General features: G+C 50.5%; 1 protein-coding gene across 1 annotated transcript in view; it reads right to left on the reverse strand.

The window, feature by feature from the left end:
- The window catches only part of LOC144467615 (lachesin), a 60,188-nt gene extending 50,324 nt beyond the window's left edge, over window positions 1–9,864 (reverse strand). Inside the window, exon 1 of the mRNA XM_078176502.1 lies at window positions 9,717–9,864. Coding sequence (XP_078032628.1) covers window positions 9,717–9,849 — 133 coding nt within the window. The 5' untranslated portion in view covers window positions 9,850–9,864. The remainder of the gene's footprint in view (window positions 1–9,716) is intronic.
- Between the last annotated feature and the right edge of the window lie 3,850 nt (window positions 9,865–13,714).

The raw sequence follows: 13,714 nt of genomic DNA on the forward strand, positions 1-13,714 counted from the left end.
GCCACCCATGGAAATCGCCGCGCGTCGTAGGATAAAGCGCCGGTTCCCGGAGCCCTGTCTGAAATTTGCATGAGTGATACGTTCCCTCCCCGCCCCGCCCTATGCCGCGAAATTGAACAAGCGACTCCGCGGGCGTCGCCCCCCCGCGTCGGATAAATTAAATTCGGTTACATCGATGTTCGGGGACACCGGGGCGCGCGCGCGCGGTAAATCCCGACGATATCAACTAGTTGACGACGCGGCTTGATAGCGCGCGGCATAACCAGCCAATTCGCCGTGAGAACGCGCCGGAATTACATGCTCCGCCGTTTAGATTACTTCGGAATACCCGCGCGCATCTTTAATTAGCTACGGAGTCGCTCGCGCCGCGATGCGAGAACTCTTTGCCACCGATGCGTTGCTTCCGCGGTGCCCGGCAATTCAGTCGTTCCCTGCGAAATTCTAGTGCGCGCGGTTGTTCCAGCGTAGCACCGAGCACCCGCACACTTGATAATTAATCCGCGGGGCTATCGAAGTCTGATCTGCTCGTGATTTACGCACTGATTAAACCCGTTCGAAATTTGGCTCAGCCGTGATTTGTTCCGGATTTTATCGACGCGAACTCGGCCTGATTTATGACGTCTACTTTTCATGTAACGCGGAGGTGATACAAATGTAGTAGAACTGCCTCATAGTTTGCGTGAATTTAAACTCGAGCTGGATCTGATTTGTGCCTAATTAGTATCGAATTTCTGTCAAATCAATCTTGGCTCCAATTTGACTTAAAGTTTTCAAGACTCGTTGAGAGTCTAACGATAATTCAGATTTCATCGAGCTTATATTTAACCCTTTGCGGTCGAGTGACGACTCTAAGGCGCCGCTAAAAATGATCATGTCACGTTTCAAAATAACTTTTACCATATTTATTTATATTTAGAAAATTATTAAGAGCTGTTAACTGTTTAAATTAAATTATATAAAATGGCAACACCGCAAGACTAAACAAATATCTTCGATTTCCACTTAAAATGGTTAATGTACCCTAATTTAATGTAATTCTAACTTAATTTGCAACAGTCTCGAAGCTGATCTAAAATCTGCTCGAAATTCACCCTCGTTTCGTTCTGGTTACAACTAATCCTTGGTAACTCTAAAATAAAACGCGACGGTACGGTATAATTTCGAGAAGATTGTCAAGCGATTTTAAACGAATTTTCTCGAACCGTCCATCAAACAGATCCACGAAGTTTGTTAGAGGTAACTGGTTGAAACGTGCTTTGTACAGCAGGTTGAAAACCAGGGCGAAACGAGTTACTAAAGAGGCTAATATAAAATTGATTGCGGTGGAGTGAGGACACGGAGGAAGAGGATTCGACGAATTCGATTCAACCGTCTTCGAAAGATTCGCAGCAACGTGGGCTAGACGTGCCCAATAAATTCTTACAAATCTCTGTACCGAGGGAGAGAGAGAGAGAGAGAGAGAGAGGGAGGGATAGAGAACGGAAGGGATGGAGAAAGAAAAAGAAAGCGCAGGAGAAACAGAGAGAGAGAGAGAGAGAGATTTGGTCGATCCGATTGTCGGACCGAGTCTTTTGTTTGCAGAGCAACTACTCTAACGAATTGAGCTATCCAGGTCGCCGATGGATTCTTTTCCACGGTAAGCCTGATTTTCGAAATGGCTGCCGCCTATAAAATAGCGGTTAAATCCGCGGCGCGGTCCTTGCGAGCGCATAATCTAAACGGGATTTCATTCGCGCGTAGTCCCGGGCGAGCCGATCGCGCGTTCGACACTCGATAAACTCGGGCTTTGGCCTCGAGCCGCGACGGCAACGGTGACGACGGCATCGAGCACTCGGGGAAAAACAGAATTTTGACTCGGTGACCCTACACGGTGGAGAGCCACATGGGAACTTAACCTACTTTCACTGCCTCCTCGGCATCCTACGGGGGCCGAGACCCTTCGCCGTCAGATTTCTCCCTCGCAGCATCTAAAATCGTATTTTATGCAATATTCATTTTATTATTCCTCGAGTGCGTCGATTGTACAGGGAAACGTTCCATCCGCCCCCGTCGTTCCTATAGAATAAGGATAACAGTTCCGCGAAAAGACTTTGTACTAAAAGTACTGGTTTATGCAAATTTACATTTTCCTATTCCCTTAAGCTCCAAGCATAACAGAACTTCGCTTTGCGCTTTACTGCCTTCAATTACGAAAAATGCAATAGACTCTCGCCCCGGGTTCGCCTCAATTTCGAAGGGAGAAATACTTATTGAAATGCCCCGGGGATGTTTTAATTCAAGTGCCTTTCGTATTTATCAGGACCATCGGCTCTCGTCCGTCGCCTTTGCATTGCCCGTGTACCGTATCACGTTGTAATTGCACTATCGCCGATTGAAAATGGCAGCCGGTTTTCGAGCGTCCCCAATTACTTGAAGGGGCACCGGAGAAAATTGAAAAATAATTTTCGTTCCCGTTCTCGCGGATCCGGACAGCGTCCCGATTATGCACAATTACGGGTCCCGTATTAGCCGTAGCAAAACATCGTTTTCCCGCATTAATGCCGCGAATGGCTCGGCAGTAATACTAAAAGGCATGGAGCTTTTAATATGGTTCGAAAGACCTTGGGAATTCGTGGACGCGTGAAAGCCCACGGCGCGCTTACGAGCTCGCGAGCTCGGTAATGATCGGTGTTTTCCGAATAAAATTCCGGCGGTATGTAAACGGACGCGACGAGACAATGCTCGCGACCCGCGTACAGGCGCGGGGACCGTGGACCTGTGTGTCTGTGAGCTTCTGTTCCCGGGGCACGATCAGGACTCAATCTACTTAATGCGTCCGCTTGTTGCGCCGGGACATTCTACTTCATTGATCCGGCGATGTCTCCTCTACACGTAAGCCCCGGGAATGAAGCCTTTTCAAACAGAGATACTATTTCGGTGGGCGGTATCGATTACATCGCAGCATTTTGTCCTTTAATATTTCCCCCACCGGATTCTTTCAGTTTCGACGAATAGGACGGAGACGAGCCAATTACCGTGCCTCTGTTAACAGCGTTCGCTATTTCACCGAACACGTCCGGTATTTTCTAAAGCATTCTTTTCTAAGCATGCGAGCTATACAATCTCGCGAATTCGTTCTCGAAAAGTCGCGACCGTTTTCGCGACGCTCGCGAGTTTAATTTTAACTTGAAAATTACTAAAAAAGGTTCGGTAATTGTTCTTGCGATGATTAGGTTGGGTCACAGTAACTGGCCACTGTTTCCTGTAAATTCGTAACTTGCGTTTCCGCCAAAGCTTTTCGAAAGACAGCGCCGCGCGTCGCTTCGTTGCCTGTCGCAAGACGGGAACGCGGGGAATTAACGAGGCGCATCCGACCCGTTAAGCCTGTCCGGGGGAAACAAATCAATGCGTAAGATAAGCAGAAGTAACACCTGGCGGGTCTGGGCGCGCGCGCGCGGCAAAGTTATGCGAAACGAGATTTCAGGCCGCGCACGGAACGCGCGCGGCACCCGGCGTGCTTTATTACCGCGCTTAAATGTTATATTGTACTCATACGGGGGCGCAGTTTGTTACGCGGGTGTCCATGCGCGCGCGGGCGGTCTAACGCCCGAAATATTTACCGTTGCGCATCGGCCAGTGCATTAAACTGCAAACATGATTTATGCACGGGCACACGTGGCAAATTTTATTTACGCCGACCCGGCCGTTTCGTTTGCATTGCAAAGAGCCCCATCGCGGCCCCGTCACCGTTATTAGTTGCCTCGGCCCAAGTAAAACTCTCGGAAAAGAGGGGGCGGGGGCGACGATTGAACGCGTTGTCCGGCTAATTCGTAACGACCCGCGGGCTCTTGTAATGCATCGTTAATACACGGCGGAACGAGCAGTCGGCTCTCTTTAAATAAATTTTCGTGCGAGCGCGTCGAACGCGGATACACCGAGGCGTACCGTAACAAAATTCGCTCCGCGTCGTAACAAAAATAATTAATAATCACGCTTACGGTATTAACCAACGCCTCTGCCCGTGTGATCACCGCCGGGTTTCCCCATGGCCTATAAACATTTTCTCGATTACGCCTGGCCAGCGCGCGCCACTGTCGTCGCCGCTGTTAATTAAAGTCCGCGTTTATAGATTGTAAAAATTGTTCGGAAAGTACCGCAATGCGGGCTATCCAGTTCGATGGAATTTAATACGATTTTTGAGCGTATCGCGTCGGCGAGATAAAGTTCTATTGAATTCTATCGCGAGGGGAAAATTTGTTTAAACAACGACGGCCGGGGGCGTAAACGTGTTCGCAGAGTCTGTTCGGTAACGGGGCGGTGTATCGTGTGCCGGCCCGGATAATCGAGCGCCGATATACTCGTCGCAGTGATATCACCGCTCGGCACCGTGTCGCAAAGACGTCTGACCACGGCTGACCTTTTCTACTTACTTCAACCTTCTTGCGCAAATTCGTGTCAATTCACCTAAAAGTGGACCTCTATTTTTAAACCTTCCACGTACCAGCGCCGCACGGTCGCGCGTTTTCCACACGATCTTTTGCCGTGGAGAAGGTCACGTGATAATAATTTTTTAAAACAGAGGAGCACCGCCGCCGCCGCCGCCGCGAAATTACGGAAAGAACGCCGGCGGTTTTAACGAGGTACTCCCGGCCGAGATAATTGAATGCCACTAATTTCGAATTACAGCTCATCCGTGGTTATAATTCTTTATCCTTAATTGGATGTTCATTTCGCGTTTCGCATTAATTAAGCAAACAAACGGCCGCGTTAAATGCGAGGGGCCGGCAACGCGCAGATGTTTTCCTGGCGAATCTCCTGCGAAAATGTGGGAGGGGGAAGTCGCGTGAATGAGACCGGATTCAACGTTTTCCGCCACGGTTTTACCAAACGGGTTCCGCGGGCCAGCATCAGCGCGGCACGATTTCGCGAACACCTTGTATAGGGTGCGGTCGTAATGATGGTGTAGCTTTACCGAGCGAACTCGAGGTTTGCGGGTGGCGGCTAATGAGAATTCGTGAGACTCGGCGCGCATAGGAGGAGGCCTTCGACTGCTGCCAGCCTGCCAATTATGTTGCGTTTATACGAACATTTTGCACACGGCGCCGACTTAGCTGCAAATCTTTATGCAAATCTTCGTTCCCGCGGAATACATACTTGGCGCGCGCGCGCGCCAAATTGAATCGACTGTAATCCGGTTTCGAGACGGCGGACCGGAAACAAACTAAAGATTAACTTTCCGCTGAATTTCGAGCGTTTTGCGCGGTCGAGAACGCGAACTCGACTGCTCCCATAATCTCTCGCCTAATTGTAAACACTCAGCGGAACGACTCCCTCTCTCGTTCATTTTACGCGAACAAGAGAGAGAGAGAGAGAGAGAAAGAGGTAGGCACCCGTCGATTTATCAATGCAATCCCTTCGGAACGGCGTAGGCTAACGTATGCACATAATTTCCCCTTTCTTCGGATCCGAAAAGTCTGCCGATCGATCGGCACCCGGTTGTAGAAACGGCGGAAGACGTTCCACGGCGCATGAGAATCGGCTAAACATTTCAAATCCCGAGGAATCCGATCGAAACGCATATCGGCGGGGGCCCGCGCGCGTTCCCCGTCTCGAAAACCAGGTCCCCGGCTCTTAACACGATTTTTCCCCGCGACGTAATGTATCGGCGAAGAATATAGAAAAGCCCTGTTAAGCGGGACCCTTTCAGGCTTATCGGGTCGTGAAATAAGATCGAGCCCGCGCGCGGGGGCTCCCGTTTGAAGCGGGAAGTGTGTCTCGTTATGAAAAGTGTCTACTCGTGTTCGACGGGTCCCGCAGCCATTCATAATGCTCTCGTTAAAGTATGCCACTCGAAATTATTGAGTTTCAGGTGCAATTTCGGCGCGGTGAAACGGTAATTCGATGGCAATAATGGTCGGCCGTCAAGAGTCCCCTGTTAATCGACATCGAGCCGGCTATTTTGCGCGCTCGTCGCAAATATTATAATCGCGCGAACGGCCACGGCCCATTCGAAACATATATATATATTTGTACATGTATATATTTGTACGTGAATATATATTTGCGCGTAATTTACAAGCGTGGGCCAGTTTAATTGCAGATTAACAGCTCCGGCGTGGCGGTGGAACCGGGCCGGATGTGCCGTGCGCCGCCGTGAAATTCGCGGACGTTTCTTTTTCGATTTGCATGGGAAACGAGCCGCACTTTGTAATACTTGAAAGGCGGATGAACGAATTGCCAGCGAAATTACAGGCCGCGGGAGCGCAGCGAGCCGCGGATTAAAATTACGGTTAACAATCGCGCGTCAAAGAACCGTCGCGTTGCGCAAACGGAAAAAGTTTCGAATATCTTGCGTCGTATTCTCTCTCTTTCTCTTTCTCTCTCTCTTTTCCTCTGTTTCTTCTCTGTCCACGCTATTCGGAAACAATACGGCCGGATAATTATCCGCCGTACATTGGGAAAGTTCGCCGATAAATTGCAAAATTGGGTGCGTCCGACGGGAACCGATGCTTTCCCGCCGCGTGAAAACGGGAATCGAATTATTATAGCGCACAGAGTTCTCGAACGACGAAATAGCGAGCGGAAACCTTTGAAATCGAGCCTTCGTCGGTGATGAAGGAATTATATTTGTCCCGAGAATAGTGCGCATTTGGAAAAGTTTCGGAAACGAAGAAATTATCTCCGTTTAAAAATGCCTGCAAAATTCTCAAAGATATAGTAAGTTTCTGAAACGAAGAAATTATCACCATTTAAAAATGCCTGCAAAATTCTCAAAGATATAGTAAAGTTCGAATTCGCGATCGACGACACCAAACGCCCGGAAGCAGAGATTTCTGATTAAATCGAGGCGAGCGCGTTAAGGTATCGGCGGTGACACGCGTTTTCCCGGGGGTTAATTGGACTGCCTCGGTCGCGAAAATTTTTGACGTCAGCAGGAACGAGCGTTCCCGGGGCCGGGGCCGGGGGTGGAAGAGCCCCGATGCTCGGCGTGCCGTGAAAAATTGTACGGGCCGGGTATTAAAGGCGAACAAGGGGGAACGGTGTTAATGAAATACTGGGAAGAGGAGGAGGAGGTGGGGGAACGGAGTGCCGGGGCTAAAGATCGAAAAGGTGGGAAAACTACTTAAACCGAGAAACAGAGACGAAACTCGGCGGGACCGCATTAGCACGTTAAATGGCTACATTAAGAACTTTATAGTTAATTCAGACTGTTTCGGCGTCGTTATTGCTTCCGGTGAATTTCATCGTTGGTCCGACGCTTGCTCCCAAGGGCCGGGGGTCTCCGGGAAAATGATCGATAATGCACGGCAAGCATCCGGTTTGTCGCACGAAGACGGCCCCCCCCCCCCCCCGTTCCGTGAACTTTTACGAAGCCGTGTCAATTATTCAACGGTTTAAAGAGCCTCCGCCCGGTTAAAGTTGCATCCGATTGATAAAGCGATTTATTACGGGCGTCATCGTCGCCTAAGTTCACGACTATCCCTCTAAGCTGCTAACTTCTACAACATGCCGGCGATCAAGAAATTAATATTCATCTGGTCAGAATGCGAGAGAGCAAGAGAGCGTGAGAAGACGGGAGAGAGAGAGAGAGAGAGAGAGAAGCGAGCTGCGATTCCTCCGAATGGAAAGTCATCCAATTTGAGGAACTTTTGCCACGGTAAAAGGAAACGTCAATGAAAAGGAACTGCCTTTAAAGAGCGTCGAGCTAATAAAACTGTTTCCTATCGATTTTTGAGCTACCTCGCGGAACCTGCGCCACGGAAATTTCCGTAAGCATTATGGATTGTAAGGGCGATCTGAATACAAAGAAGGCCTTTCTTTTGCGAGTACGCTGAAAGAACACTTTGTGCGACCAACAAAAGGTTATTTCCCCGCGCGGCTCCCACCGGGAACATTACTCGAAGCTAATAACCATTACCATGTGGAAAACTTGCCTCTCTCTCTCTCTCTCTCTCTCTCTCTCTCTCGACGTCACACTGTTGACCGGCTAAAGCCGGTCAACTTCGTTAATGCAGCTTCCATGGCGGAAAATACTGAACAAAGATCAGTATTTGCCTTCGAAGTTAAGCCCCGCGTGCAAGCGAGGCCGGGTACGAAGTTGGTCGAACAGAATTAGGTCTACGATTTAGCGTACGTGTTGAGTCAGGCACCGCTGGCATAATGGAATCGAGAGACGACTACCTTCCGCCGAATTGGATGACGCGAGAATCGCGGATAGCGAAAAACACCTGGTCGAATTAAGATTCTCCGCGACGCTAGTTGAACTCTGGAAGCTCCAACCTCCAGTATTTTAATGAAAATTTGCGGGACGACACCGGGGACTGTACACGCGCGCTCAAGGAGTCGGGAACATGTATGCTCGACGCAAAGTTTAGATTCGCTTTATATCCGGTTTGAGCCGCGGCTAAGATTGCGACAAAATGATAGGCGAAGTTCCGAGGTTTTCCTAGGAACGGACCATCGAGGAGCTAGAATCGAATACGTCCGTGTGCAGTCTTTGGTTTGCCGAGGTTGATCCGAGCAAACCCGACGGAGATCGATCGTGTAAATAAATGAAATTTCTGAGATAGTCTCTCTCTCTCTCTCTCTTTTCAGCGGCACGCGTTAGCCGGGACGCATCCGAGGGACATCAGCGAGCGTCTACTCGTAGAATATCGATGAGTCCGTAGTACGTCCGTTCCGCGAGGCTCCAGCTGGATTACTGCGCCTTAAACTCTTTACGGCTGATTGAAGTCGAAGCGACGGTATCATTAAGCACCGGCCAGGCCAGTAAAAGGGGATCCCGGTGCCTCGGTGTCCTGGAGGTCGCCTATAAAACTGATCCAAGACGTTCGACCCTTAACGACAAGCCTATAGACGCGTTACGTTCGACAAAGCGGCGATTACGATGCCGCTCGCGCTGTCCTCGTCTCTCGAGAGATCGTTCTGCCCGCGGCGTTCCGCGTTCTATTCGAGCAACGGAACGCAAACAAAACTGTTCCTCATCGTCCTACGCTCAGGGAAAAGAATACGAAAAACGCGGATTCGAGCCTCTGATTGAGAGCGAATATTTGCGCATTTTTTTCCCCGAGATAAATGCAGAGCGCCGGGTCGCCGAATTTCGTAGGCTTATTTAACAGGGTTCGGACAATGTGCTCAAATTTTTGCTGATAAGCGAGATCAGTTTTTTTCCAAAATACAGAGCTTCGAATTTTAGCTTTTTGGTGAACGCTTTGCTGGTCTCGCGGGCTAATATTCAAGTTTAGCAATTTTTTATGAAAAATCTGTTGGGTATTGTATCGTCATATTTGGTAGACTCATTGTTCCGTGTTCAAAAATTGTGGAAAAATTGTTTGGAACGTGAATGGAGAATTATTCGAATGTTAAATTAGCAACCAAATGGAATTCTACTCGAAATATCTAAATATCTACTCGAAACGATTCGAGTAAAGGCGAACGTCCGGTTCGAAGACCACTACAAATATTTCGCGAACGAGAATGGTCCCAGCGGTACGAGTCGTCCCTTTTTAGCGGACCAATGGACCCTCGTATCGCCGCAATTAATGACTTCGTTCTAGGACGTCCACCGAATGCATCTACAAAGCTCGGCAGCGCTGCCCCGGCCGCGCCACGAAATTTCGCAATTGATCTGTACCGTCGGTGGACCGAGGACGCGCCATCGACCGAAAGAGCAAGAAAAAAAATCAATTTGCAGCCCGTTAGAGCGAGGAGAGCCCCGAAGGCTCGGTTGTACTCACCGGTTCGCACCAGCACGTTCAGCAGGATTGATAGGACGAGAGTGGTGACCCGGTACCCGTGTATTATGATCATCAGCCACCTCGATACGCTGAATCCCGCGTCGTGCCATAGACCCGTGCCCTCGTGTACCATATTTTTCTGGCTCGCCCTTTCTCGGCCACCTTGCCTCCGATTGCCTGCTCGTCGCCCGGCCTCATTCACCGTCGTTCACGGACTCGAGCGCTGAGCCCAGGCTGAAACCCGTTCCGCCCCGGGTTTTATCGGCGATTGAAAAGCGTCCTCGAACCAACGGGAGAGGGTTGCCTCGCCGCCAGTTCCCGACAACTTTCTTCTTACGTGCTCGCGAACTCGGTCTGCAAAATGTACTTTCGCTGAAGAAACTGTGGAATCGAGGCTGAGAGGGAGGAAGAGTAGAAGAGAGAGGGATAGAGAGAGAGAGAGAGAGAGCGAGCGAGGATCAGAGACAGTGAAAAAGAGGGATGGGGGGTATCGTGAAAAAGAAAGGGAAAACAGAGAAACAAGGCATCGGAACACGTAAATCTTTTCTCTGGCCGTTTCGTGTATCGTTTCCGGTCGCGGTATTGTTGCCGGACCGGGGCATGCCCCCGGTCAGATTGATTAGTGTACCGGCGGTTAGAGGGAAAAGTTTCTAGTTGCCGTGGTAACCCCGGCGCACGGCCGAGAGCTAAAAGATCCTCGCGCTCGCCGCGGCAACTTAGCGGGGATCAATCCGGCGGCGCAGATATTGCTCGAGTTTATAGAGTTTCCGGGAAAGCGTTGCACGGCGAGAGGTGCCCGCGTAGCGTACCGGCGCGGTAACTATCGTTAACGACGAATCGAAAGTTGCGGGCGGCCGGGACTATTCGTTCGCGTCTGGTCGGACGGCGGAACGCGCGTCGCGTCGCGTCGCGGGCGTCGCGCGACGTCGCCTCGCGAGGGAACCCAGTTTCCTGGGTCTTATCGAGATCGAGGAGAGAAGGTATAGGTCACCGAACGCTCTTCTCAGCCCTGGCAAGTTGCTCTCGGTGGCTCGAGTTGCTATTGTTCCACGGCTATAGATTACGCCCCTCTCCGGTACGCTTCGGAGACGGCCGCCGCGCCGGTAGTTCGTTGTTCCCTCCGCGGCCTCGCCCCCGCCCCCCCGCCCCCCTCCCCCGCTGCCGTCCGTCCGCCGGATGCGTCGCTGCAACGAACTCGAAGATACACGTGTCGAAACGCTCGACGGACTTCGCTGTTTCGTGATATCGTTGAAGTTCCCCCGCCGGTGGAGGAGGAGGAGGAGGAGGAGGAGGAGGAGGAGGAGGTGGAGCGGCGGCAGACTCTGCGGCAAGCCTCTCAACGATATCCTTTCGCAGTAAAGTTAATGGCGCGCCTCCGGCGAAGGGACTTTCTTGCTCGCGCCCCCGTTCCTCCTCATTCAGCCCTTGTTCGCGGGCGGCAACGTTTTCCGGGCGCAACGCTGCCCGGCGCACGTACCCTGCACGTTATCAGAAATACAAGACGCTCCGGGCCATTGAAACGGAACGTTCTTTTTCTCGAGTGGCTTTCAGCGTTCCGCGTTGCCTGCCGGTCCACTGCCAAAGGCTACTTCCCGTCGGAAGAGCTCTGATTTTCTTTGCCAGCCGCGGCACCGACGAGAACAGAGAGCGAGCGAGCTAGAGAGGGAGAGAGAGAGGGAGAGAGAGAGAGAAGGGGGAACAGCCCCCGGAACCAGCCGGAAGACACCCGGTCCACGGAAAATATCCCAGAGACTTTTCCACGGTTGGCTTCGATGCTTTTAGTCCGCTTAATTTCTATCGTTAATATTATCTTTCACCGGACCCGACCGTCGATTCCGTCGACTATTCCGCCGGATGCTAACCTAACGCCGCTCTCCGCCTGCGTTAACAGAGATAACGATTACGGCTGAAACACTACCCTGCCGTTCGCGGCCCCGGTAAAACTGTTCCCTGCGCCGTGCCAAGTACCACGACGTTCGCGATCCGATCAAACATCCATGTCTATACATTTTATTTTAGATCGGCTTTGGGGCATGAGAATATTTGCATAGAATTCATTATCTCTATTTTTTAATATCCTCTCTTTTTTAACGTCTTTCCCCAATGCCAACGAACAAGGAAAATTACTTTAATGAATTATTTTAATAATAAATATTTCCGCACTGTCCAGCGCTTGTAACGCCTCCTCGGATTTCTACGCAATATCTGGCGGAATATACGGCTGGATCCGCAACAATGGCCATTCTCAGCGCCGGCTGCGGAATCCTTTTTAATCGGAGATAGCGTCCAAAGAGTGCGGAGCTGCTACGGAGCGCCGGGTTATCACGGGCCGATGCCGACGCGTGAAAACTCGACGATCGTTGGTTGACACGGCTAATATTCGCTCGCAGCGGACCCTCGACTCGCCTACTTTTCCCCGCCGCCTCATTTACGGACGCCTCAACCGCTTCGCGGCGACTCGACGCGCGCTCCGCTTGCTACTCCTCGGTTCCGCTCGCGTTCCCGCGTCGCCGCCGCGATTACAGAACTCTCTGTTCGCCGCGACGACGGCGGAACGTTTCCGATTCAGCCGCGCGCGATTTTCGATCGCCGCCGGCAGATAGCCCGGCGTTCGACGAGCTTTCAGCGCGTTTAACGCCGCGACGGAACGCGGCGAAATGGTCGCGCGTTCGTTCGATCGTGGCAGCTCGAGCCGTGTTTGTTGCGTCGCGCGTCGCTCGACCGTGTTTAGACAAAAGCGATTTCGGCGACGCGATATTCAATTGGGCTAGCGATTTGATTCGATAGTAATGAACGATCGCCGTGTCAAATTGCACCCGCGGCATCAGAATGTCGAAATTAATTGATAATCTGCGACCAAATTTACTGACGGCCCTATTCGCTGCGAGCGCGCTCCAGATTCCGAAGAAAGAATCGCACGGGATATACCTCGGCTTCTCTGCTCGCGCGCGATCGCGTACAATTTTTTTTGCTACAGCGCTTACACGGTTTTCAAAGCGTAGATTTCAAGCTTTAAAATGAGCCCGTGTACATCGTGCTACGATTTTTTTTGGCAAAGTTACAGAGCTTCGAATTTTTGTTGAATTTTTACCACGAATTTTAGGGGCAGTTTAACGCTGTTAACGTTACACCCATTCAAATTGCCATAAAACGGTGGGAAAAAATCGTACAGCCGTGCAGAGGTGCTCGTTGGAAAGCTAAGACTTTGCTTTTGAAAACTGTTATCCTGGTTTTACGGGAAAAAATTCGTTGGACGACTCGGACGACCGTAAAGGCGAAGAATCTTTGGTGAATCACAAGTTTTACTTTGACCTGCGAGAATGAAGAATAAAAAAATACCGCGAGGAGATAAATCCCGCGCTTTAAAAGCGCGTATATTACCCTTCGAAACGCGCCAAGCCCCGTCCCCGTGCGATCTTTTTTAACGAAGTCGCAGCGTTTCGAATTTCGTCTAATTTTTTCCTCGCATTTCGGGAAGCGTCGAAATCGGATATTCGCCTGCACGCCGGACACTCTTGATGCAGTCCAGCATAAAACGGCGCCGAAAAATCGCGGATCCGTGTTTTTGGTCTCGTTGGAATGGGGAAAGCGACATTATCCGCGGGCAACCAAGTTTTACTCGTCAACGAAATTTTTTGATCTCTCCGGCGGATCGCAAGCTTGGAATGCGATAAAGAAGCGTGCATTGTAAAAAAGGAAGGCGTCACCGCCGCGGCGATGCCACCGTCAAATAACGAAGAAACGGCGAGCGTTTCCAAAGCTTAACCCTTTGACTACTGTTGGCGCCCGACACATGTTGGCTTCCTGGTACTGTTGGCGCCAATAGGCGTCCAGATCAAATTTCGCCTGTTTCGCCCGTTTATTATTAAATTTCATTATTAAATATTATAAAAAGAAACTTAAAATTAATATTCACTTCAAGTGATATTGATCTAATGTAATAGAATTCGATGTTTTGAATATTTTAATATACTTCTTCAGAAATGCGTGTCTAACGA

The sequence above is a fragment of the Augochlora pura genome, chromosome 3 (genome assembly GCF_028453695.1).
Source record: "Augochlora pura isolate Apur16 chromosome 3, APUR_v2.2.1, whole genome shotgun sequence".
In the NCBI taxonomy this organism is placed as follows: domain Eukaryota; kingdom Metazoa; phylum Arthropoda; class Insecta; order Hymenoptera; family Halictidae; genus Augochlora; species Augochlora pura.